Below are 27,420 nucleotides of genomic sequence, written 5' to 3' on the forward strand. Positions count from 1 at the left end.
ATATTTCTATGCTCATTTTTATTTCAAAATACAATAATGAATACAGCTCATTATTAGAGACAAGCATTTCTGGTGTTCGGTGCGAGAGGTCCTGGTTAGAGCCATGCGTCACAGAGGAACAACTGCAGCAAAAACATGCACGACCACACAGAGACAGACAGTCAAACGCAAAACTCTGGGACCTCCACTATCCCAGCTAGCTATCCCGGCATTCAGGAGTCCAGCGGAGACGTCAGAGTGAGTGACAGGGGAAATGGAGGTGATGTTTATTTCATTAGGCTACATGTATTGCTTTGTCCCCTAGCCATCGGTAGCAGTGTGTGTAAGTGTGTGTGCTCATGTATAAAATACAGTACAATCTAAATTATTATTATTTGTAATTCTTGAGGTTACTTTGGATAATTAAGTCTGATTGTGATTGTTATCGTCTCTGGTTGTGGCAACAAGCTTCCCAGACATTTCTCACCATGATTCTAGCTGTCTCAGACTCCCTACATACTGATTTACACACCACACTCACAATTGCACTAAGTTGAATTAATTTATATTAGTCATTAAGTAAGTCTAGAATGGGAGCGTGTACGCCCTACAGGTGGAGATCAGCATTGACCTTCCACTGTTTAATTAATGATCTTTCAGATGTGAGCTCCCCAAACTCAGGCCAACTTCCCAAAGACCAAGTAATGATGACTACAACAATTTCAACAGCTAGAACAACCACAAAGTCATGGCATAAAGTACAAATTACATGACTATGTGGTACAAAATTCAACAATATCAAAGTGCAATACTCGACCAAGAAAGATCTAAACTAGAACGGCTAGGAGATCTGAGGAGACAAATAAAAAGTAGAAAAGAAAACATGCTTTGGCAGTGAATAACGTAAAGGCAGCCAATGAATGGAGTGGCCATTGCAGAGACAGGCAGAGACTATCTCCAGATGAGGTAGGGCACTCCTGGGCACAGAATCAGCGTGGCCCCTGGCTTTAGCCCTTTAAACCACGTCAGACAATATCAGAGGCACCCAGTCATATAACTACAGTTACACTCCCATAGCCTGTCTGCTCCCCCAACAATGTCTGTTGAAAAAATATAAAGCCAAGACTTTTAGACACAAGGTGCAAATTAAGATAACATATTACAAATATTGACTAAAATAAATAATGCTACTAATTTGCAGTTGTGATGTTGTTTAGCAAATCCAAAGTTCATCTGTGCTTTTGGATACTTTTTGTGATCCTTCACAGACTTACATACATTATAATGCTCTTATGATAATGTAATTTAAGCCCGACATCTTTGAAGGTAGTTTGAAATGCAATGGGTGGAAAGTGGAATGATTGATTGTATATTAATTACATCTCACGTTGTCTCCCAAATACAATACTCATTTAGCTAAATATGTAACATCCAAAGAGCGTCCAATATCAATTACCTCAGACGAGAGAGGTCCCATACATTCAAACATTGATAGTTTAAGACAGTGAGGACCACACCTAAATAGCGACAGCAATCAAAGCACACCTCTAAAGTACAGCTTGTTATTAGGACAAAACGTAGAAATATATGTATCTGATATAAATGTTACTCTATCTTACTTTTTTTCTGTTTTCCCTGAAAGTGCTCAGCTTGTGTGTATGTGTAGGCCTCTTTGTGTGGACTTCTAATGTGCAAAACAGCTACGTGGCTGTATGTGGTGGTCGAAGCTTATGTGTTGGTTCAAGTATAGTCAATGTGTCTGCGTGCTCATTTGAGTGTCAAGGGATACTGCAGGTGGACAAAAGGGGGACATCATTTGGGGATTGGACTTTTTGTGCAATGTATATTACAATATCATCAAAGACCAACAGATGAATGATCCATCCATCGTAGGCAGAATTGTGCCTGTCATAATATGTGCAAAAAATATCATGCTAATATACGATACAGTAGTAACTTAGTATGAGGAAGCAACACAGGCTAAAAATCATATTGGAGGTGAAGCAAGGGTTCAGAAGGGTTGACTACTGATAAAATCATCCCTGGCTTCTCCATTCAGGGAGAGTCTGAGTTTGAAGAGAAGACACTCAAACACTCTAAGGACACTCAAACGCATATTCACACACGTGTATACACCCACACTGCCCGTAGTGACATCTAAAGGTCATTCACAAGCTTATACCCTGTACATAAAAAACGAACACAAACAGACAAAAAAATCCATCCATACCATTCGCACACAGAACGGTTGTCATTTGGACACACACTAGCTGTCAGAAAAAAACAGGGAACTTTTTTTGCCTCAGCCATTATGCATCGCTAAGTAATGTGATAGAGCAGGAAAAAGAGAGAGAGCGAGAGAGAGAGAGCAAGAGAGCGAGAGAGAGAGGGAGAGAGGGAGAGAGAGAGGGAGAGAGGGAGCGAGAGAGGGAGAGAGGGAGAGAGAGAGAGAGAGAGAGAGAGAGAGAGAGAGAGAGAGAGCAGGATCTTTCCCAGTAATCACGGCTGTCAAACCAATCCATTTACTCCGCAGATGCAGGATTTTAATTTGAGCCAGTTTGCTACAGTAGGAAAATAATCCTGCAGCAACAGGACATGTTAATTATTATGTGGATCATAATGAATTGATATTTCTCTAGGAGGGAAAATCAGGTCTAAAATGTCCAAGTGGAAATTACAAACTTCAGAACCCTTTTTAAACCTCAAATACAGTACACATTTTAAATGTCCTGCATTGCATTTTACATGTCCTACGTCTGTATTTTAAGAGAGACTAGAAGCGAGGAAAAAGGGGAAAGAGGAATGTCGTTTGGAGGCTGCCGTCCACTAGCCTCCTCCGCCTTTTGTGGCTTCTTGTCAAAGAAGAGAGAAGATAAGATGGCCGACTGAAGACAGAGGCAGGCGTGGGTGGCGTGAGTGGCGTGGCTGGCGGCTGGGGCTTCCCATAGCGGCAATCTTGTTTAGCTGGACAAGAGGAGGGAAGGAGGGGGCGTGGGGTGAGGCAGATGCTGGACAAGGATTCAAGGAAGGGTCACTATACATCTTCAGGCAGGAATGCTTTCCTGAAGGTTATGGTTCATTGGAAACAGAGAGGCAGGGAAAGAAGAGAGCAGAGATATATATGAGCTCAGCAATACAGTACATACAGTACATCAAATCCAGCTATTGAACATATACAAGGAAACAACACACCTAAGATCAACACACTAAAGATATGTCCCACAGAATAAAGTCACATGAGGGTAGAAGACAAGATAGTTTAAACATCTAGGTCAGTGCTTTCTAAAGTAGGCACTGGTTATCTTGCCAACCGGACTTGTTTTTAAATCGGATTTCCATGCTATTGCTGTTGTACAGTATTTACATCCCACTGTAGGATCAGGGGGAAAAGTCGGGACTAACTTGTACAATCCCATCCCATACATCAAACACAGACTGCACCACACACACCCATCACCACACCACATTGGCTAGGGCCACAATGCAAACACAGCAATAGCTACTGTGCAGAAACAGGCAGGGGTGGATCTCTCATAGAGTGTGGAAAACAGGTTAGATACTAGTCACTCAAAACCTAGTAAAAACATGCAAACACACTGCCCTGAGACATGGCTGTAGACTCCTATAGTCTGCAAAAAAAGCGATGACACACATGTGCATAGTCCCTTTGTAGATGCTCTACAGACCATCTACTATCTACTATCAGTAATATTTCCACTAACTATCTACTAACCCTAACCCTATCTCTAACCCTAACCTTAACTCTTATAGTAACCCTAAACTTAACACTTACCCTAATCCTAGCCCTAACCATAACCCTTATTCTTAACCTAACCCTAACCCTACAAGCAGTTGCTTATCAACAGACGGTTTGCTGAAAGTACGACCATGAAAGTCCAGGCCTATCCAAATAAAGTAGGACAGAAATTCATCCTGGAACCTTGCATGGCGGAGTCTACAGCCATGTGTCAGGTCAAACAAACACCTGACTGCAAACAAATGGACAAAATCTAACTTGAGATACAGTGAGCACACGTAACTTTTCCTTCCCCCATGAATCATGTTAGACGACAGATTTGTGCAGAAAAGTTGTGTTTGTATCTGAAGTTAGGATTGAGACCTACAGGCATTCAGAATCAGAACTGGTCAGATCTAAGGCCTGGAAGAGAGATGATCAGGTAGAAAAGAGGTTGAAAGTAGAAGGGAGAGCAGACCAGAGAGGGAAAGGTAGGATAGAATTGACCGTTCTATTGGAAGAGATCAGGACAGCGGTTGAGAGTGAGACTGTGTCTGAACAGTCCTTTCCATGTCTTCTGTCCTTCACGGCCACTGATACATGAGATGACAGCACACTGTTTTAATCTATTGTCCTTTCACAGCAGTGGTCATACAGGACATGAACCAAGGACACACTGCAATTATCGTAGCTAAATATCAAACAGAATTTGAAGTTCCCATCACCATGGTAACGAGAGAGCGGGATAAACAGCACGGTTTGGGGAAGAAGGCCATAAGTGGCCACTTCTTCTTGGGTAACTGGGGTCACATGACCAGAACAAAACACCAATCACAGATTGTTACCAGCGTGAGGGAGGGGGTGTGGCTCCAGCGAACTTGGGCCTCCAGGACCATGCAGGCCGGTTATAGCTGCCTGGCTCATGGCAATATACACACATACACATGGGGCACGAGCATGCACGCACACACACACACACACACACACACACACACACACACACACACACACACACACACACACACACACACACACACACACACACACACACACACACACACACACACACACACACACACACAAGAACACACATAAAAAACGCAGACACACATACCCGCAGGAACACACATTCAACACAAAGAAGAATAAAAGAAGGGGAAGAGGGGATATTTGACAGCTTTGTTCAACCATTTGTCAGAGTGGTTTTAAGAGAAATGTATGAATCCACTTTAAACCGGACATATTTCTGGCATGTGTTTCTGGGGTTATTCCAAAATGTTGTGACTTGTTCGGTATAAATGATGGACCACCCCCATCAGCGCCTATGTACAGCTGAAAAAGAAAGATAATGAAGTAGATTTTAAGACTCTCCAGTTTTGCCTCAAAAGCATTGCCTCAAGTAGATGACAGAAGATGAGAGCGAGAGCACTAGAGAAAAGGACAAACGGCAAAGAGAAATGAAAGCAAGAAAGAGGAGGATAGTGCAAATCAGGGTATGCGCTATTAGAATTTCACAACCTTAAGAAAGAGTCCTAGAGCAAAGCAATATAGAGATGTAGGATTTTAATATGATCACCCTGTTGCAGCACAACTTTCCTGAAATGCAGGAAAGTTGTGCACTTGTGCTATATTTGAGGTTTAAAAAGGTTTCTGAAGTTTGATATTTCCACTTTGAAATTTCAGACTTGATTTTCCCTTACACATACGTAAAACCCCAGAAGAATGTCCAACTTCCCATTTCCTGTTGCTGCAGAATTATTTTCATGCTGTAGCAAACTGGCTCAAATTAAGAGCCTACATCTGTAGAGGTATCGAGGAAGAAATAGGATGGCTAAAGAAGAAGACATCACTTCAAGAGAAGGTTAAAACAAAGGGGGGTTCTCACTTGGTTCCCTCCTCGGTGCCCCCCTCTGCATCCAGCTTGCCCTCTTCCTCCATTTTCTGCTCGTCAGAGATGAGCTCCTGTTTCTTGTGGCGCCTTATACACTTCACCACCACCATGGACAGGATGAGCAGAGCCAGCGCACCGCCGACTGACGCCCCGATCGCCACCGCTATGGTCGAGTCCCGCGGGGGAGGCACTGTGGGGGGGAGAGGAGGAGGGAAGAGGAAGAGAGGGGAAGGAGGTGAGATAGTTCTGTAAATAGAGTGTACAGTTGGCAAAGGGCTGATTAAAACCAGTGTGAGGACACAAAAAAAACAGGATAGCAATGCTGAAATAGCCTTTTATGTATGTTGTGTGTGTGTGTGTGTGTGTGTGTGTGTGTGTGTGTGTGTGTGTGTGTGTGTGTGTGTGTGTGTGTGTGTGCGTGCGTGCGTGCGTGCGTGCGTGTGTGTGTGTGTGTAAATGCATGTGTGTCTTCATGCAAACACGCGTGTGTAAAAGTGTGTATGTGTGAGACCAACATTTGTGTGAGGCAATGACTCTGAGGTGAGCTGGGTTGGCACTCCCATCAATAAGTAAAAAGCTGTATAGTGTTGAGTCATCACGTCCTGGGCTGAAGGAAAGTTGAGACTGAGACCAGTGATGAACAGGCACACAACCAGACCAGGAACGTAAGGAGGGATGGATTGATGAGTGAATGGATTGATAAATGGATGAATGGCAAGGCCAGGACACATGAATTAATGGCACACAAGCCTCAAAGCCAGGGATGGGCTAGTATGGATGGATGGATGGATGGACCAGTTGTCCACAGATTAGTGCTGAGCGATTAGTGCTTTTTGAGGTCGGTTCGGTTTCAGTTCTATTATAAAACAAAATAACCATGGTTTTCAATTTAGGTTTCAATATGTATTTTGTCTACAGTAAACGCAGTATGCTTTATGTGGGATGAATAAACAACACTGAATAAAACAATGAATAAAAGCCCCACGTTGGCCCATTACTGCTTATCACTTACTAACCATCATTTACTTTAATAAAATAATTGTTTTCTTTGATTACTTTATTATTTCAAGTCATAATTTCTATAGAGCTGCTGCCTATTCGGTCTGACAAAATCACAATTTTAGTAGATCTTCAAACAAATAAGGCATACTTTTATGACTGTTGAATACCAACTATCAAATCAAATCAATCACTTAGATCATGTATTTTCAGGCTCACGAAGCAACAGCGAAGTAACTTGCCCCCTGTCCCTCTTCTTGCTCCCTGCCTTGCCCCCTGTCCATCTTCTTGCTCCCTGCCTTGCCCCCTGTCCCTCTTCTTGTTCCCTGCCTTGACCCATGTGCCTCTTCTTGCTCCCCGCCTTGCCCCTGCCCTTACGTTCTGTGACGACAAACATATTGATGATTCCGTGGCCTTGGATCCGGTCAGGGGGATTGCGCACGTAGCAGTTATAGATGCCCTTGTCCGACAGCTGGACATCAGAGAGGGTGATGGACAAGTCGTTCTTTTCCAGATTACCCACAAACTGCACCCGGTCACTGAACCGGTCTGTCCGCAGGGGCATCATCCCCTTCTTATAGGTCATGAACTGGAGGAGAGAGGAGAAAGAAGAGGGGGATTAGCAGAAAGATAGACAGGAAACATGTTTTTATTGAACCCAGGACTCCCTGGAAAACAGTGGCAATTGTTACTGAGTACAGATGTAGGATCTTCATTTGTTCACTCTTTTGTTATTGACAATTTTCCTGCACTGCAGGAAATCCAGATGAGCTTTGTGATTTACATACATTCACTGAAAACCCGCAATAATACACGGTTATATTAACAGTATTGCACTTTTCATGTACTTCAGTCTACTTTTGTCCAGCTCATAGCCTAACCACTGATGAAGCAACATTATGGACTAAACGTTAAAATCCTGTTGCGGCAGGATTATTTTGCTACGACAATAATGAACAAATTAAGATCCTACATCTGTAGACTATCCTGGGTAAATAAATCAAATCAAATGAAAGACATCGAAATAGTTGGAGAAAGCATGGCTTTTAAAAAAGCAGATAGGAGACAGGAGAGAGAGGAGAGGGAGTTGACACCGGAAATGCAAGGAGGATGGAGAATGCAAAAGAAAAAAGATGAATCTTACTGTATATCATGGCAGCGTGAAGAAAGAGCCAGGCGTATGGTGTCCATTTTAGCCTTACATCTTACCCCTCCTTGAGCCAGTCCTCACCTTCCTTGAGTCAATCTGAGACTGAGGGTGTCCTAAAATGGACATCGTACATCTGCCTGACATTGACACAAGACAAGGGCAGACACACAGTCTGGTCTCTCACCATCTCCTCAGTCTTGTTGGTGTTCTCCTGGTAGGTCCAGTTCATGGCAAACTTATTGACGTCCATCTTGTAGCAGGAGGTGAAGATGCACTGGATCCTCACCATGGTGCCGTTCAGGACGTCGATCTGGTTATGGACCAGCACATCCATACTGGACGCAGGGCAGGCTGGGGGAAGGAGGGAGATGGAGGGGACTGGTTAAGAAACACATAGATCTGCTACCAATGGAAGTATGGGTATTGTTGTTTACTGCTCTACAGGAAAGAGTGAGTTCATTCATGAGAAAGAGCATTCTGATTACACACATATGTATGGCGATCATCACATAAACAAACTGCTACAGTATGTATTTCAAAAGTTCATTTTTTGGGGGGGGTCAGTGAAATCCTCTGTAAAGTGACCAACATTAGCAGACGGTGATAGCAGTATTAGAATACTGCTTTAGCAGTAGTGTTATAGACGCTAATTGTCCGCACAACCTGGGAGGCATTGCACAGCACAGAACCATACTGTAGCAACATCTCGGTATGCACACAGTGACTCACTCCTGCACCGGTTACTCTTAACGCAGCTCTATACACACCTTGCACTTCCTCCGCAGTGCCCTGAACCATAACGAAGGAGTATGTGAACGAACGCTTAGACAGCATTTTGAACAGCCAGTTGAAGCAGTGGTTTAGCTGTAGGCACGGAGGTATTCTACCCGGTAATTCTGCCCTGTAATTGTTTCACTCATCGGTATAATGGAAATCATTGTTTGCGGATTGGCGTTCGTTGTGGCGATGGCTTATGCATGAGCATTGGCTAAAGCTGCAGAAAAAGAGTCTGGCTGAATCTCCTGAATACATAACTCATTGAGGCATTGAGGCAGAACTGTGCTTTATACCTGTGTGTGTCTATACTGCTGTGTCTGTGTACTGCGTATGATGACAATGCACAGTATCAGTTAGGCATTTGAACATTTGCACATCTGTTTGTTTGTGTGTGTGTTTGTGTGTGTTGTGTGTGTGCTGGGCAGGCACCAGAACGAATAGGTTGGAAGGGCCTTTGATATCCATAGGTGGCCATGTTTTTTCACGGGTCCTCCTATGTGTGCACCCGCTTGCATTGGAAAGATTTTTCAAATACTGAGGAACTCATTCGCAATGGATGTTAAAAAAACAGACTTTGTTTACAATGTGTGAGGTGAAGAAAATATTGCTGAGAACCTCAGCTCAGCATTTCAAATCATTGTCACAGGGTTAATCATAAAAATCTGAAGTAAAATTATAAAAATATAAAAGTAAAAATTAAACTAAGGCCATATGGACACGTTGATACACTGTGGTCCATTGGCGGCTAAAGAAATTAGCGCATATAACCCAGAGATAGCCTACTGGCCAATGCAACAGTACACCTATAACTACCATCGTCAAATAAGTAAATTCATAAGCCTACAAATAAAAACAGTAGAACATATAGCATGATGAAAATTCTGGATCTTTCAATCACATTCATCTCTCTACTCTGCCTCCCTTTGACCTGAGCTATTGATAGTGCAAAAATGTATCAAATCATCAACTGGGTCCGCCAATAAGCTGTCGCTAGCGAACTTCTAGCATTGTATCAACTAGCCCCTACCAGGCTCTCATAGTTTCCCATGCCAGTGAGCTTGGGACAGACAGCTGTTTTTATAAAGTTTCCAATGGGATCATCAGCTCATGATACTTTGCATTTCCGACCGAGGCTTGGTGATCGAGGACAGGAGTGTTGTAAAGAGCTTTCAAATACTGAGGAACTATCATTCGCAATGGAAAAAAACAGACTTCGTTTACAATGTGTGATGTGAAGAAAAAATGACTGAGAAGATTGGCTTATTAGTGGTGGACGTGGTGAGTTAAGACATCAGAAATCAGACATTGCCAAATGGGCATTTTGCTACATTGCATGCAGCAGGCCAGGTAAATTACTGTAATTAATACATGCATTAACAGGAATTACTGTAACCAAATGACGTGCTCCCTCTGCTGTTTTCTGAAGTCCATGATCAGCTCTTTCGTTTTGTTGACGTTGAGGGAGAGGTTATTTTCCTGGCACCACTCCATCAGGGCCCTCACCTCCTCCCTATAGGCTGTTTTGTCATTGTTGGTAAACAGGCCTACTAAATCAAATCAAATAAAAGTTTATTTGTCACGTGTGCCGAATACAACAGGTGTAGACCTTACAGTGAAATGCTTACTTATAGGCTCTAACCAACAGTCCAAAAATGGTGTTAGGTGAACAGTGTAAAGAAATAAAAACAACAGTAAAAAGACAGTGAAAAATAACAGTAGCGAGGCTATATACAGTAGTGAGGCTATAACAGTAGCGAGGCTACATACAGGCACCGGTTAGTCGGGCTGATTGAGGTAGTATGTACATGTAGATATGGTTAAAGTGACTATGCATATATGATAACCAGAGAGTAGCAGTAGCGTAAAAGAGGGGTTGGCGGGTGGTGGGTGGAGGGACACAATGCAGATAGCCCGGTTAGCCAATATGCAGGGTCACTGGTTCGTCGGGCCAACTGAGGTAGTATGTACATGAATGTATAGTTAAAGTGACTATGCATATATGATAAACAGAGAGTAGCAGAGGCGTAAAAGAGGGGTTGGGGGGGCACACAATGCAAATAGTTCGGGTAGCCATTTGATTAACTGTTCAGGAGTCTTATGGCTTGGGGGTAAAAACTGTTGAGAAGCCTTTTTGTCCTAGACATGGCACTCCGGTACCGCTTGCCATTCAGTAGTAGAGAGAACAGTCTATGACTGGGGTGGCTGGGGTCTTTGACAATTTTTAGGGCCTTCCTCTTACTCCGCCTGGTGTAGAGGTCCTGGATGGCAGGCAGCTTAGCCCCAGCAATGTACTGGGCTGTACGCACTACCCTCTGTAGTGCCTTGCGGTCGGAGGCCGAGCAATTGCCATACCAGGCAGTGATACAACCAGTCAGGATGCTCTCGATGTTGCAGCTGAAGAACCTTTTGAGGATCTGAGGATCCATGCCAAATCTTTTTAGTTGCCTGAGGGGGGATAGGTTTTGTTGTGCCCTCTTCACGACTGTCTTGGTGTGTTTGAACCATTCTAGTTTGTTGGTGATATGGACACCAACGAACTTGAAGCTCTCAACCTGCTCCACTACAGCCCCGTCGATGAGAATGGGGGCGTACCTACCCTCACCACCTGGGGGCGGCCCATCAGGAAGTCCAGGATCCAGTTGCAGAGGGAGGTGTTTTGTCCCAGGATCCTTAGCTTAGTGATGAGCATTGAGGGTACTATGGTGTTGAACGCTGAGCTGTAGCCAATGAATAGCATTCTCACATAGGTGTTCCTTTTGTCCAGGTGAGAAAGGGCAGTTGGGAGTGCAATAGAGATTGCATCATCTGTGGATCTGTTCGAGCGGTATGCAAATTGGAGTGGGTCTAGGGTTTCTGGGATACTTGTGTTGATGTGAGCCATTACCAGTCTTTCAAAGCACTTCATAGCTACGGACGTGAGTGCTACGAGTCTGTTGTCATTTAGGCAGGTTGCCTTTGTGTTCTTGGGCACAGGGACTATGGTGGTCTGCTTGAAACATGTTGGTATTACAGACTCAATCAGGGACATGTTGAAAATGTCAGTGAAGACACCTGCCAGTTGGTCAGCACATGCCCGGACAACACATCCTGGTAATCCATCTGGCTCTGCAGCCTTGTGAATGTTGACCTGTTTAAAGGTCTTACTCACGTCGACTACGGAGAGCGTGATCATGCAGTCGTCCGGAACAGCTGATGCTCTCATGCATGCATCAGTGTTGTTTACCTCAAAGCTAGCATAGAAGTGATTTAGCTTGTCTGGTAGGCTCATGTCACTGGGCAGCTAGAGACTGTGCTTCCCTTTGTAGTCTGTAATAGTTTGCAAGCCCTGCCACATAAGACGAGTGTCGGAGCCGGTGTAGTACGATTCAATCTTAGACCTGTATTGACGCTTTGCCTGTTTGATGGTTCATCGGAGGGCATAGCAGGATTTCTTATAAGCTTCCGGGTTAGAGTCCCTCACTTTGAAAGCAGCAGCTCTACCCTTTAGTTCAGTGCGAATGTTGCCTGTAATCCATGGCTTCTGGTTGGGGTATGTACGTACAGTCACTGTGGGGACTATGTCCACGATGCACTTATTGATAAAGCCAGTGACTGATGTGGGGTACTCCTTTAATGCCATCGGAAGAATCCCGGAACATGTTACAGTCTGTGATAGCATAACAGTCCTGTAGTTTAGCATCTGCATCATCTGACCACTTTTTTATAGACCGAGTCACTGTTGCTTCCTGCTTTAAAGTTTGCTTGTAAGCAGGAATCAGGAGGATAGAATTGTGGTCGGATTTACCAAATGGAGGGCGAGGGAGAGCTTTGTACACGTCTCTGTGTGTATATCTGATTTAAGATTCCCTGCATTAAAGTCTCCGGCCACTAGGAGCGCAGCCTCTGGGTGAGTGGTTTCCTGTTTTATTATTTCCTTATACAGCTGACTGAGTGGGGTCTTAGTGCCAGCATCCGTCTGTGGTGGTAAATAAACAGCCACGAAAAGTATAGCTGAAAACTCTCTAGGCAAGTAGTGCGGTCTGCAATTTATCACAAGATACTCTACTTCAGGTGAGCTGTTGTTTACAAATATGCACAGACCGCCCCCCCCCCCCTCGTCGTACCGGAGTGTGCTGTTCTATCTTGCCGGTGCAGCGTATATCCTGCTAGCTGAATATCTATGTCATCATTCAGCCATGATTCCGTGAAACATAAGATATTACAGTTTTTGATGTCCCGTTGGCAGGATATTCTTGATCGTACCTCGTCTAATTTATTGTCCAATGATTGAACGTTGGCGAGTAATATTGATGGTAATGGCAGCTTTCCTACTCGCCTTCTGCGGATCCTTATGAGGCATTCCACTCTGTATCCTCTGTACTTGCGTCTCTTCCTCTTGCAAATAACTGGGATGTTGGCCTTGTCGGGTGTTCAGAGAATGTCCTGTGCGTCCTGCTTGTTGAAGAAAAAATCTTTGTCTAATCCAGGTGAGTGATCGCTGTCCTGATATCTAGAAGCTCTTTTTTTTACCACGAGATACGGTGGCAGAAACATTATGAACAAAATAAGTTACAAATCACGAGGAAAAAAATACATAATAGCACAATTGGTTGGGCGCCCGTAAAACTGCTGCCATTTCTTCTGGCGCCATCTTACGACATTGTAAGATACTGTTGTATCGTCTGCAAGCTTGATGATTGAGCTTTAGATCTGCGTGGCCACGCAGTCATGGATGAACAGGGAGCACAGGAGGGGGCTGAGCACGCACCCATGAGGGGCCGTTGTGTTGAGGATTAGTGAAGTGGAGGTGTTGTTTCCTACATTCACCACCTAGGGGTGGCCCGTCAGGAAGTCCAGGATCCAGTTGCACAGAGCGGGATTCAGACCCAGGGCCTCGAGCTTAATGATGAGCTTGGAGGGTACTATGGTGTTGAAGGCTGAGCTATAGTCAATGAACAGCATTCTTACGTAGGTATTCCTCTTGTCCAGATGGGATAGGGCAGGGTGATTGCGATTGCATCGTCTGTGGACCTATTGTTGCTGTAAGCAAATTGGAGTGGGTCTAGGGTGTCAGGTAGGGTGCAGGTGATATGGTCCTTGACTAGTCTCTCAAAGCATAATGACGGAAGTGAGTGCTCCGGGGCGGTAGTCATTTAGCTCAGTTACATTAGCTTTCTTTGGAGCAGGAACAATGGTGGCCCTCTTGAAGCATGTGGGAACAGCAGACTGGGAAAAGGATTGATTGAATATGTTCGTAAACACACCAGCCAGCTGGTCTGCGCATGCTCTGAGGACGCGGCTGAGGATGCCGTCTGGGCCTGAAGCCTTACGATGGTGAATACACTTCAATGTTTTACTCACGTTGGCTGCAATGAAGGAGAGCCCGCAGGTTTTGGTAGCGGGCCGTGTCAGTGGCACTGTATTGTCCTCAAAGCGAGCAAAGAAGTTTAGTCTGTCTGGGAGCAAGACATTGTGTCCGCGACGAGGCTTTTTTTCCTTTTGTAGTCTGTGATTGACTGTAGACCCTGCCACATACCTCTCGTGTCTGAGCCGTTGAATTGTGACTCAACTTTGTCTCTATACTGCCGCTTAGCGTGTTTGATTGCCTTGCGGAGGGAATAGCTACACTGTTTGTATTCGGTCATGTTTCCGGTCACCTAGCCCTGATTAAAAGCAGTGGTTTGTGCTTTCAGTTTTGCTCGAATGCTGCCATCAATCCACGGTTTCTGGTTTGGGAATGTTTTAATAGACGCTGTGGGTACAACATCACCGATACACTTGCTAATAAACTCGCTCACCGAATCAGCGTATTCATCAATGTTGATGTTCGACGCTATGCGGAACATATCCCAGTCCACGTGCTCGAGTTGCAACATGCAATGCCCAAGTTGTGAGCTTTCCAAATAGACATAGGCCTACACACTTGGGATTTGAAACAAGTGTTTCACTTCTTCATCTCTGCTGAAACTCTCTCATTGGAGAAAGCATTAATGAGCAAAACAGCGCCCCTCTGTCTTGCTGTATGTAGCCCATGTATTTGATGCTGTCTGGACAGAAATAGTATGACATGCCATTCTCTTTTGGTCCAGACAGCATCAAATACACGGTCTATACATACTGAGACAGAGGGGCGCCGTTTTGCTCGGTCGGATGCTTTATCTGAGATTGATGCATCTTTCTGTCAGCGCACATCTTGGTCAAATAAATCTTTATTTCAATATTTTACTTGGATGGGCAAGGAGGTACTGTAGGATCCCCTAAGGGGGCATGTGTGTGTGTGTGTGTGTGTGTGTGTGTGTGTGTGTGTGTGTGTGTGTGTGTGTGTGTGTGTGTGTGTGTGTGTGTGTGTGTGTGTGTGTGTGTGTGTGTGTGTGTGTGTGTGTGTGTGTCTGTTCTGTGAGTGCCTCAGTGGGATGTCTATGTATTGGTCTGAGACCGGCTGTTAGTGAGTGCAAGCACGTGCATGATCGCCGGGGTGGGATGGGTGTGTTGGCTCTGCACCATTCGTTCCCTCTGCAGTCTGCCGGGTTTTGTGTTCCTGGACAAGTTCCCACTGCTGCACTCACTCTTCATCGTACCGGGTCTCTGCTACAGATAGACCTTCTACTCACACATCTCTCTCTCTCTCTCTCTCTCTCTCTCTCTCTCTCTCTCTCTCTCTCTCTCTCTCTCTGTTTGTGTGCTGTAGTGGTGCAGTTAGTGTCCTGTCCCTCGGCTCCCTCACTTCCTCCCTATCCTCTTGCCTTCCCTCCCCTCCCTTCCTCTCTCTGAATCAGGTGTCCTCTGGAAGTACTGCAGCGCAGCACCTTCTTAGATAGGAGGGAGGGACAAATAGGCTGACATCCCATAATACGCATACAAACACGACGTAACTCCCCCCCACACACACATATGCTCACATATAGACCCATAGCTACACAGTGGCAAAACATATGCACAATCTGTACGTCACACACACACACAGCACACAGCCCACAGCACATGTACTTGCAGAGTCAGCACTCAGCCATGCACGCTAGTATTTACTGGTGATATGTGACTGTCTTCCCAGACTATGCCTTGCCCTTGAATATTTCCAATTAGCTATATACAGATGTTGGATCTTAATTTGAGCCTGTTTGCTACAGCAGAAGAAATAACCCTGCAGCAACAGGAAAAGTGAATTATTATGTGGATTATAATTAATGGGCATTTTTTTGTAAGGGTTGATACATTTTCCCTTAGGGCAAATCAAGTCTGTTTGTAATTTACGGTGGAAATTACAAACTTTAGAAGCCTTTTCAAACCTCTAATACACTACAATTTCTGCCATGTAGGGAAATTCTCAGCAACAAAAGAGTGATCAAATTAAGATCGTACATTGTACTGTATCTTGTGCACCTATATGGTGAGTACATTCCCACACCAAGGAGGGGGTTCATTTACAGTAGGTGCATCACATCCTTATACTGTACATACACAATCAGCTAATCCCATCCATGCTTAGTCAGCTGACATGTCTTAATGACGCTCAAAGTCTACATCCCCAATGTAACGGGAAGTAATTGGAAGTTACTGTAGCTCACTGCCAATACTAAGAGATTAGCTAACCTAACTTGAGTAGCATCTGGTTCTGCAGTAACTTAAAGGGGGAGTCCAACGAAAGTCTCCTCTATCTCTTGTGCAAGAGGCTTTGGTTGGGAAAGTTACATCATGTCAGTAGGGAGCACATGCATGATGAGTTGACGTTGATCATACATGAACATTGCGTTGCGCTAACTTTGACACACTTCTTCACTGCTGAAGGTGAACTCTGAGTTAAATGCTATCTTGAACAAATGTACATGTTTTCTGTACGTGTTACTGGGAGTTAAGAATATGTCTGATGCCAACATCATTGTCTAAAACTATAGGCCTATACACACACATATTGAACTATAATCTCACAGTATGTGTAGCATTCTGAGAGAGATTATCTCATCCTATAAGGCAAGCGTGTCAATAATGTGTAACACCCATGTGACCGTATGCTTATGCTGCACTACTTTATCTGCTATCACAAGGCAGGAAATACTGCAGTGTAGCGCCCTCTCCCTCCCTCCTCCCTTCTTCACTCTCCCTTCCTCTCCTCTCCCTCCCTCTGTACACCCTAGATCTCCCTCCCCCTCTCTGTCTTTCAGCTCCTTTTTTTTACAGAGGCTCGAGGTCATCGTAAAAGAGAAGGTAAAGACAAGATGCTCTGCGGTGCTGTAGAAACTACTTTCAAATGTCATTGGATTACTGTGTGGCAGCTAAATACATACGGTCGCACACACACACACACGCACCGACACGAACAGTTGCGTTCTACATCAGATGCCATTCTCTCAATCAGGAACTCTCTCGCTCTCATCTCATACGCAAAGTACAAACACATTAGGCACACACGCACGGACACACACACACACACACACACACACACACACACACACACACACACACACACACACACACACACATACACACACTGCACCAAGATAACTTCAGGTCATCAAGATGTGTTCTCTACAGTTAACATCACATATTGCAAATACAATAAAAAAAAGGTTACGCTCTTAGAGAGAAGGTTTCCAAAAGGGTTCTTTGGCAGTCCCCACAGGTGAACCCTTTTTTGGTTAATTCTAAAACCCTCAGTGCAAAGGGTCCTACATGAAACCCAAAAGGGTTCGACCTAGAACCAAAAGGGTTATTAAAAGGGTTCTCCTACGGGGACTGCCGAAGAACACTTTTAGGTTCTAGATAGCACCTTTTTTTTAAGAGTGTATATGCAATACTGCACTAATACACCTATCATTTCAGATGCAGCTGTGAAACTAGCCAAAACACTAATAGCATGGAAGAGAATGTAAGCTTTTGTTGAGGTTCTACCATACCACCTCTACTAATATCTGAGTGTGTTTTGCGGGGAGAGTGGGATTGTAGTTTCCTGTGGTTTCTTAGCTAACAGGACACTGCATTCACCCACTGTGTGTGTGTGTGAGCATACATGTGTGTAGGACACACTATCTACCGAGAGAGTGTTCATCTATGTTCTTCGTAGCTGTTGATTTACCACCACAAATCGATGCTGGCACTAAGACCGCACTCAATGAGCTGAATACGACCATAAGCAAACAGGAAAACACTCATCCAGAGGCGGCGCTCCTAGTGGCCGGGGACTTTAATGCAGTTTTACCTCATTTCTATCAGCATGGTAAATGTGCAACCAGAGGGAAAAAAAACTCTTAGGCCACCTTTACTCCACACACAGAGACGCGTACAAAGCTCTCCCTGGCCCTCCATTTGACCAATTTGACCATAAATCTATCCTCCTGATTCCTGCTAACAAGCAAAAATGTAAGCAAACAGGCAAAGCGTCAATACGGGACTAATATCGAATCGTACTTCACCGACTCAGATGTGGCAGGGCTTGCAAACTATTACAGACTACAAAGGGAAGCACAGTCGAGAGAGCTGCCCAGTGACACAAGCCTACCAGACAAGTTAAATTACTTCTATGCTCACTTCGAGGCAAATATGACTGAAACATGCATTTACATTTACATTTTAGTCATTTAGCAGACGCTCTTATCCAGAGCGACTTACAAATTGGTGCATTCACCTTATAATATCCAGTGGAACAACCACTTTACAATAGTGCATCTAAATCTTTTACGGGGGGGGTTAGAAGGATTACTTTATCCTATCCCAGGTATTCCTTGAAGAGGTGGGGTTTCAGGTGTCTCCGGAAGGTGGTGATTGACTCCGCTGTCCTGGCGTCGTGAGGGAGCTTGTTCCACCATTGGGGTGCCAGAGCAGCGAACAGTTTTGACTGGGCTGAGCGGGAACTGTGCTTCCTCAGAGGTAGGGAGGCGAGCAGGCCAGAGGTGGATGAACGTGCCCTTGTTTGGGTGTAGGGACTGATCAGAGCCTGAAGGTACGGAGGTGCCGTTCCCTTCACAGCTCCGTAGGCAAGCACCATGGTCTTGTAGCGGATGCGAGCTTCGACTGGAAGCCAGTGGAGAGAGCGGAGGAGCGGGGTGACGTGAGAGAACTTGGGAAGGTTGAACACCAGACGGGCTGCGGCGTTCTGGATGAGTTGTAGGGGTTTAATGGCACAGGCAGGGAGCCCAGCCAACAGCGAGTTGCAATAATCCAGACGGGAGATGACAAGTGCCTGGATTAGGACCTGCGCCGCTTCCTGTGTGAGGCAGGGTCGTACTCTGCGAATGTTGTAGAGCATGAACCTACAGGATCGGGTCACCGCCTTGATGTTGGTGGAGAACGACAGGGTGTTGTCCAGGGTCACGCCAAGGCTCTTAGCACTCTGGGAGGAGGACACAAGGGAGTTGTCAACCGTGATGGCGAGATCATGGAACGGGCAGTCCTTCCCCGGGAGGAAGAGCAGCTCCGTCTTGCCGAGGTTCAGCTTGAGGTGGTGATCCGTCATCCACACTGATATGTCTGCCAGACATGCAGAGATGCGATTCGCCACCTGGTTGTCAGAAGGGGGAAAGGAGAAGATTAATTGTGTGTCATCTGCATAGCAATGATATGAGAGACCATGTGAGGATATGACAGAGCCAAGTGACTTGGTGTATAGCGAGAATAGGAGTGGGCCAAGAACAGAGCCCTGGGGGACACCAGTGGTGAGAGCACGTGGTGCGGAGACAGATTCTCGCCACGCCACCTGGTAGGAGCGACCTGTCAGGTAGGACGCAATCCAAGCGTGCGCGGTGCCGGAGATGCCCAGCTCGGAGAGGGTGGAGAGGAGGATCTGATGGTTCACGGTATCAAAGGCAGCAGATAGGTCTAGAAGGATGAGAGCAGAGGAGAGAGAGTTAGCTTTAGCAGTGCGGAGAGCCTCCGTGACACAGAGAAGAGCAGTCTCAGTTGAATGCCCAGTCTTGAAACCTGACTGATTAGGATCAAGAAGGTCATTCTGAGAGAGATAGCAAGAGAGCTGGCCAAGGACGGCACGTTCAAGAGTTTTGGAGAGAAAGGAAAGAAGGGATACTGGTCTGTAGTTGTTGACATCGGAGGGATCGAGTGTAGGTTTTTTCAGAAGGGGTGCAACTCTCGCTCTCTTGAAGACGGAAGGGACGTAGCCAGTGGTCAAGGATGCGTTGATGAGCGAGGTGAGGTAGGGGAGAAGGTCTCCGGAAATGGTCTGGAGAAGAGAGGAGGGGATAGGGTCAAGTGGGCAGGTTGTTGGGCGGCCGGCCGTCACAAGACGCGAGATTTCATCTGGAGAGAGAGGGGAGAAAGAGGTCAAAGCACAGGGTAGGGCAGTGTGAGCAGGACCAGCAGTGTCGTTTGACTTAGCAACGAGGATCGGATGTCGTCAACCTTCTTTTCAAAATGGTTGACGAAGTCATCCGCAGAGAGGGAGGAGGGGGGAGGGGGAGGAGGATTCAGGAGGGAGGAGAAGGTAGCAAAGAGCTTCCTAGGGTTAGAGGCAGATGCTTGGAGTTTAGAGTGGTAGAAAGTGGCTTTAGCAGCAGAGACAGAAGAGGAAAATGTAGAGAGGAGGGAGTGAAAGGATGCCAGGTCCGCAGGGGAGGCGAGTTTTCCTCCATTTCCGCTCGGCTGCCCGGAGCCCTGTTCTGTGAGCTCGCAGTGAGTCGTCGAGCCACGGAGCAGGAGGGGAGGACCGAGCCGGCCTGGAGGATAGGGGACAGAGGAAATCAAAGGATGCAGAGAGGGAGGAGAGGAGGGTTGAGGAGGCAGAATCAGGAGATAGGTTGGAGAAGGTTTGAGCAGAGGGAAGAGATGATAGGATGGAAGAGGAGAGAGTAGCGGGAGAGAGAGAGCGAAGGTTGGGACGGCGCAATACCATCCGAGTAGGGGGAGAGTGAGAAGTGTTGGATGAGAGCGAGAGGGAAAAGGATACAAGGTAGTGGTCGGAGACTTGGAGGGGAGTTGCAATGAGATTAGTGGAAGAACAGCATCTAGTAAAGATGAGGTCAAGCGTATTGCCTGCCTTGTGAGTAGGGGGGAAGGTGAGAGGGTGAGGTCGAAAGAGGAGAGGAGTGGAAAGAAGGAGGCAGAGAGGAATGAGTCGAAGGTAGACGTGGGGAGGTTAAAGTCACCCAGAACTGTGAGAGGTGAGCCATCCTCAGGAAAGGAACTTATCAAGGCGTCAAGCTCATTGATGAACTCTCCAAGGGAACCTGGAGGGCGATAAATGATAAGGATGTTAAGCTTGAAAGGGCTGGTAACTGTGACAGCATGGAATTCAAATGAGGAGATAGACAGATGGGTCAGGGGAGAAAGAGAGAATGTCCACTTGGGAGAGATGAGGATTCCAGTGCCACCACCCCGCTGGCTCGATGCTCTAGGGGTATGCGAGAACACGTAGTCAGACGAGGAGAGAGCAGTAGGAGTAGCAGTGTTATCTGTGGTAATCCATGTTTCCGTCAGCGCCAGGAAGTCTAGGGACTGGAGGGTAGCATAGGCTGAGATGAACTCAGCCTTGTTGGCCGCAGACCGGCAGTTCCAGAGGCTGCCGGAGACCTGGAACTCCACGTGGGTCGTGCGCGCTGGGACCACCAGGTTAGAGTGGCAGCGGCCACGCGGTGTGGAGCGTTTGTATGGCCTGTGCAGAGGAGAGAGAACAGGGATAGACAGACACATAGTAGACAAGCTACAGAAGATGCTACGCTAATGCAAATGAGAGTGGACTACACGTCTCGAATGTTCAGGAAGTTAAGCTTACGTTGCAAAAATGTTATTGACTAAAATGATACAGTACTGCTGGCTGGTGGAGTAGGCTAGCTAGCAGTGGCTGCGTTGTTGACTTTGAACGTGTAGCTGGCTAGGTAACCTCGGTAGTTTCAGTACTACACCTTGTCATGATACAAAGCAACTTTGTAGCTAGCTAGCTAACATAACACTAGTCAAGACGTTCCTTGTAGTGTATTTAGTTTCAACAATGCTGCTCGTCGGTAATAGTTGGCTGGGTTAGGAAAAATGGCGTCGCGCGGGACGGAAATAGCTGGCTAGCTAACCTCGATGGCTGGATAGCTAACAATTATCAAGGTATGACAAAGACAACTAAGTAGCTAGCAGTAACACTGCACTAGTCAAATCGTTCCGTTGTAAAGTATTAGTATCTACAGCGCTGCTAGTCGGTAACGGTTGGCTAGCTGGCAGTGGGTTAATGATGACTAGGTGTGTTGAGTAAGTCTGGCGCCGCGTCGCGGCTGGCTAGCACACCTCGATAATACTCAAACTCAAACTACACAATTATCTTAGATACAGAGACAGCAAAGACAACTATGTAGCTGGCTAACTAACACTAACACCACACTAATCAAGTCGTTACGTTGTAATGTAATAGTTTCTGCGGTGCTGCTAGTCGGTAGAAGTTGGCTAGCTAACAGTGATGACTAGCTAGCTAGCAGCTAGCAGCTAGCAGTGTTGACTACGTTAGGAGGACGAAGATAGCTAGCCTCGATAATTACTCAGTTACTCTAAGCTACACAATTATCTTTGATACAAAGACGGCTATGTAGCTAGCTAAGAAGAATTGCTCAGATCAAACAAATCAAGCCGTTGTAATGTAGCGAAGTGTAATATTACCTGTGGAGCGAAGCGTGGAACCTACACTCCGGAAGGATGAATTTCGACTATACCAGCCAGAATATAGCATGAGCATATAGCATGGCAACTTGGTATGAACATTGAACTCTTATTCACTAAAGAAGTGATACCTCCTAGCTGTTGCGTTAGCGCAGCAACTGTAGACGTGGGCTAGCAGAGGACGGACAGAGTATCTCTTCTACCACACAAAGACGGTACTACCAAGTACCCGTTCTACCACCAGACATTCTTCAAAAGACAAACCGGCCTTCCATCTACGACCAACCGATCGAAGCGCAGCTCAGAGTAAATATTTATTGCATTTTCCTTTTCCAAATGGGCGGTTATTTGGAATGCATAAGATTCTGTATTTACGATAGAGTAGCTGCCTATGGCCTGATAGCATAGCTTCTCCCTTTGTTACTCAGTCTTCCCGCTCTTTCATTTATGCATGAGAGCATCAGCTGTTCCGGACAACTGTTTGATCACGCTCTCAGCAGCCGATGTGAGTAAGACCTTTAAACAGGTCAACGTTCACAAGGCCGCTGGGCCAGACAGATTACCGGGACATGTACTCCAAGCATGCGCTGACCAACTGTCAAGTGTCTTCATTGACATTTTCAACCGCTCCCTGACGAGTCCGTAATACCAAGATGTTTCAAGCAGACCACCACAGTCCCTGTGCCCAAGAACACTAAGGTAACCTGCCGAAATGACTACCGACTCGTAGCACTCACGTCTGTAGCCGTGAAGTGCTTTAAAAGACTGGTCATGGCTCACATCAACACCATTATCCCAGAAACCCTAGACCCACACCAATTTGCATACCACCCCAACAGATCCACAGATGATGCAATCTCTATTGCACTCCACACTGTGCTTTCACACCTATGTGAGAATGTTATTCATTGACTACAGCTCAGCATTCAACACCATAGTGCCCTCAAAGCTCATCACTAAGCTAAGGACCCTGGGACCAAACAACTCCCCCAGCAACTGGATCCTGGACTTCCTGACGGGCTGCCCCCAGGTGGTAAGGGTAGGTAACAACACATCCGCCACGCTGATCCTCAACACGGGGACCCCTCAGGGATGCCTGCTCAGTCCCCTCCTGTACTCCCTGTTCACTCATGACTGCACGGCCAGGCACGACTCCAAAACCATCATTAAGTTTTCCGATCACACAACAGTGATCACCAACAACGATGAGACAGCCTATAGGGAGGAGGTGAGAGACCTGGCCGTGTGGTGCCAGAATAACAACCTCTCCCTCAACGTGATCAAGACAAAGGTGATGATTGTGGACTATCTGAAAATGAGGACTGAGCACACCCCCATTCTCATCGACGGGGCTGTAGTGGAGCAGGTTGAGAGCTTCAAGTTCCTTGGTGTCCACATCACCAACAAACTAACATGGTCCAAGCACACCAAGACAGTCGTGAAGAAGGCACGACAAAACCTATTCCCCCTCAGGAGACTGAAAGATTTGGCATGGGTCCTCAGATCCTCAAAAGGTTCTACAGCTGCAACATCGAGAGCATCCTGAAGGGTTGCATCACTGCCTGGTATGGCAACTGCTCAGCTTCCGACCGCAAGGCACTACAGAGGGTAGTGTGTATGGCCAAGTTCATCACTGGGGCCATGCTTCCTGCCATCCAGAACCTCTATACCAGGCGGTGTCAGAAGAAGGCCCTAAAAATTGTCAAAGACTCCAGCCACCCCAGTCATAGACCGTTCTCTCTGCTACTGCACAGCAAGCGGTACCGAAGCGCCAAGTCTAGGTCCAAGAGGCTTCTAAACAGCTTCTACCCCCAAGCCACAAGACTACTGAACATCTAATCAAATGGCTACCCAGAATATTTGCATTGCCCCCCCCCCCACCCCACTTATTTTATGCTGCTGCTACTCTCTGTTATTATCTATGCAAAGTCACTTTAATAACTCTACCTACATGAACATATTACCTCAATTACCTCGACTAACTGGTGACTCCGCACATTGACTCTGTACCGGTACCCACTGTATATAGCCTCACTATTGTTATTTTACTGTTGCTTTTGTACATTTTTGTTGTTGTTATTTTTCTTAAAACTGTATTGTTGGTTAGGGGCTTGTAAGTAAACATGTCACTGTAAGGTCTACAACTGTTGTATTCGGTGCATGTGACAAATACAATTTGATTTGATTGTCAGCAGAATGTTTGTTTAGTGTGTATAGAAATATCAAACTTAATGGTTCAATAAGTGTGTGTGTGTGTGTGTGTGTGTGTGTGTGTGTGTGTGTGTGTGTGTGTGTGTGTGTGTGTGTGTGTGTGTGTGTGTGTGTGTGAGCATACTTGTGTGCAAAGGATTTTAAAGTGGTATGTCAGTGTTGGGAAATGTCACGAACTAGCAAACATCACCAATCCACTGAGACTGTGGTTCTGCCTTGGTACTCTTTCACCTGGTTCAAGACTAGTTCGGACCAGAGCCATGTATTTTGAGAGTGGGGCCAACTTTTAGAATTTTGAACATTTTTCTAATTCTAGGCATTCAGTTACATAGCATTATTTAAATATTCTCCATGTAAAGTAATGGGGTGTTATGCCTAACATAGCTTCCATAGAATTTGTAAGTTTTCTGCAAATGTACCATAATGCAGAAACCTCAAGGGCACAACTTTCTAAACACTACCTGCCTGCTGACAAGGTGGTTGATGGACCAGGTTGTCTCATAGACCATGACCTCCCCATGACCTCTGGGCCCATTAGCTGCCAAGTGATACATAGCCTTGAATAAAAGTGACTGCCAATGTCCTTGGTCCTGTGTGTGTTCAGTGTGAATGTGTGTGTGTTTGGCTGTAGGCAATGGCTCAGCATACTCAATGACTGGTGAGTTCAATAGGGGAAAGGATGATGTGGTGGAATACATTACTGAGGGACTGACCTAAATATGGTGGTCGTAATGTTTTTACGTTTGGCTTTATGGAGGTAACAGTGGTCAAAATGTATTGGATCTCTGTCTTTTGATGGCTGAGGTACATGTCTTTGATATGACACAGGGCACAATATTAGGTGAACCTGCTGACAGGCAAGGTCCTCGTGCAGGAGTCTATGGGATCACAAACGACACACAGTAGCCTGTACCTTACAGCTCAGTCTAATCATGTACCCTACAGCATCCCTTCCATGATGAAGCAGCTACTCCTAGTCTCTACTTCCTCACATTCAAAAGAAGCCTTATGGCACTATCCTGAGAATGAGAATTTATGATCTATCCTATGAAATAAATGCTGCCAGCTCCAAACTAAAATGCTGCATAGCCACGGTATGGGACAGACTACAGTATGGGCTATACAGTGGCTGTGGATTAGCCTGCCCCCTTGTGGATGAAATTATAAAGTGCACTCAAAGATATTGGATATTACAAATACTCTTGGCTGTTAGTCTGCAACCGGTTGACATCCAGTGTAGCCTAGTCCTCTATATCAATCATCCATACTGTTGTTAAATAGCATTTGTGAGCTCCTAAAAGTCTACTATTACCAACTGCTCCTTGAAATAGTATGAGAGGATGTATACGTGAGCTCAGCATGCCAGCATTGCCTGCTAGACATTGCTGCTGGTCTATGAAGTACAATGTCTGCGTGGCACTGTCTCCCTCTGGTGTAAAAGTCTAGGAGGTGCAGCAGCATGACAATACACGACTGTTCTGAAATGGTGAAGGTTTCAGAGGCTGGTGTGGTATTAGTCATCTCTTCTGCTGCATACTGCACAATGACCAGACAGTGTAAACCAGGTGACACACACATACAGTCGCATCATCACAACAGTTTGAACGTGTTAGGCTATAGGCACTGCATGGCAATGCTATTTTTCCAATATGTATTTTCCACATTTTTCACCTATTTTTTATTTGTAATATTCTACAACATTATGATAACACAGATATGAACAGGCATATGTTGAACATAAAGGTTTAGGCTACTGCATAGGCTTAATGGTGTCATGGCATCAAAATTACAGTTCTTCAAATTCATCTCATGAGCTGTCATTACTCATCAGTAGCCTGTTGCCAAGCAGGCCTCTGCTGAGCACAAAACAGCGCTTTCACTATCCATCTTTACCTGAGTGCTATTTGGGATACGAATAATAAAGTGTAGGCTATGTAAATGAACGGGAAATATAAGCTAAACTAGTGAGGCAATGTGAATAGATTATTGTATCCGCCCAGATGCGCTAAACTCAGTATAGGCTTCGTCATAGCCAGTTGACCGAGGCACAGCAAGCTGCCAGTCACGCTTGGACCCGCTATTATGAGAAAGCAAACACTATGAAGATTTCTTTATTTTAAATTGAGGATAAACGACAATTTCTTTCAGATTCAAGGCCTGTTTACAAATAGCCTGTACGCAAGGCGATGTTGCTAGTGAAGCTTCTCTAGTGCAGAGATGATGGATATACGCGGGGTCCGTGCGTCAGCGTCCATCCACTCCACCCCGCACCTGCATCAGTAGAGAGAGCATCACTTGATCTGCCTGAGTCCTGATACTTACACGAATGTTACACATTCTGAATAAGCTATAGGTAGATAGCGGGCCAATAATAAATCCCCACGTTGTTTCGGTTTTTCCTCGATATAGATCAGGCGTTGGGACGTTGGAAATACGCTTTTTGTGATTCACTACGTTTGTCTCTGGAGTAAAACAAACAAAAAAACACATCGTTTAGCCTACTGTTATGGTTACTTGACAGAGTCTGTTGACATAGCATACAGACGTATTAGATCGAATTACTAATGGTGAGGGGAAAGTGTTAGCCTTAGAGGTGAGGAAGTTGGTAATTTATAGTGACGACAAGCGGCGGATTTCGTGAGCCACCAGTCTATTAATTAGGTAGCCTACCATAATCATACAGGATTTCAGGAATATCTAAATGTCGCTCATCTACACACAAACACAAGCACACTTACACACACAACGCGCGAGAAAACTGAGCACATTTGATCCAAGTGAGTACAATTGCGCCTGTCACTCATCTTTCCAAATATCGATCCGCTGTTAACTTTACATTAGACGCTTCTGTAGTAACCTACTTACCCATAATATAAACCATCAACCCCACGATGCACAAATTGATAGCTGGCATCCACGTCTTATTTCGCTTTTGTAATGTAAAATGCATTGTATCTCCTTGTAGTAAAACGTCACGATATATAATAAAAATAGAAATGTCGTAAAATCTTCCTTTTTACTTAAAAAAAATCTTAAAATATGTGTTATTCTATCAGTGCTATGATATGGCTGGCAGTGACTGTAGCTGTAGAAATAGTTGATTATATGGTTGTGGGT

General features: G+C 45.4%; 1 protein-coding gene across 1 annotated transcript; it reads right to left on the minus strand.

Annotated features, from left to right (window-relative positions):
- On the minus strand, nt 1-27,420 carry LOC106612725 (sodium channel, voltage-gated, type II, beta). The gene is made up of 5 exons (XM_014214180.2): nt 27,169-27,420; nt 7,940-8,106; nt 6,984-7,194; nt 5,601-5,796; nt 1-3,041 (listed from the first exon to the last, which is right to left on the minus strand). Exons 1-5 carry the CDS (start codon nt 27,251-27,253, stop codon nt 3,014-3,016), a joined length of 687 nt encoding a protein of 228 aa, XP_014069655.1. The 5' UTR covers nt 27,254-27,420; the 3' UTR covers nt 1-3,013.

This window comes from Salmo salar, chromosome ssa09 (assembly GCF_905237065.1).
Source record: "Salmo salar chromosome ssa09, Ssal_v3.1, whole genome shotgun sequence".
Lineage (NCBI taxonomy): Eukaryota > Metazoa > Chordata > Actinopteri > Salmoniformes > Salmonidae > Salmo > Salmo salar.

Coding starts and splice junctions, on each gene's coding strand:
- LOC106612725 (XM_014214180.2), bottom strand. CDS start 27,253: ATGCATTTTACATTACAAAAGCGAAATAAGACGTGGATGCCAGCTATC. Junction 8,107..27,168: donor GTTGATGGTTTATATTATGG/GTAAGTAGGTTA, acceptor TCCTTCCCCCAG/CCTGCCCTGCGTCCAGTATG. Junction 7,195..7,939: donor CCAACAAGACTGAGGAGATG/GTGAGAGACCAG, acceptor TCTCTCCTCCAG/TTCATGACCTATAAGAAGGG.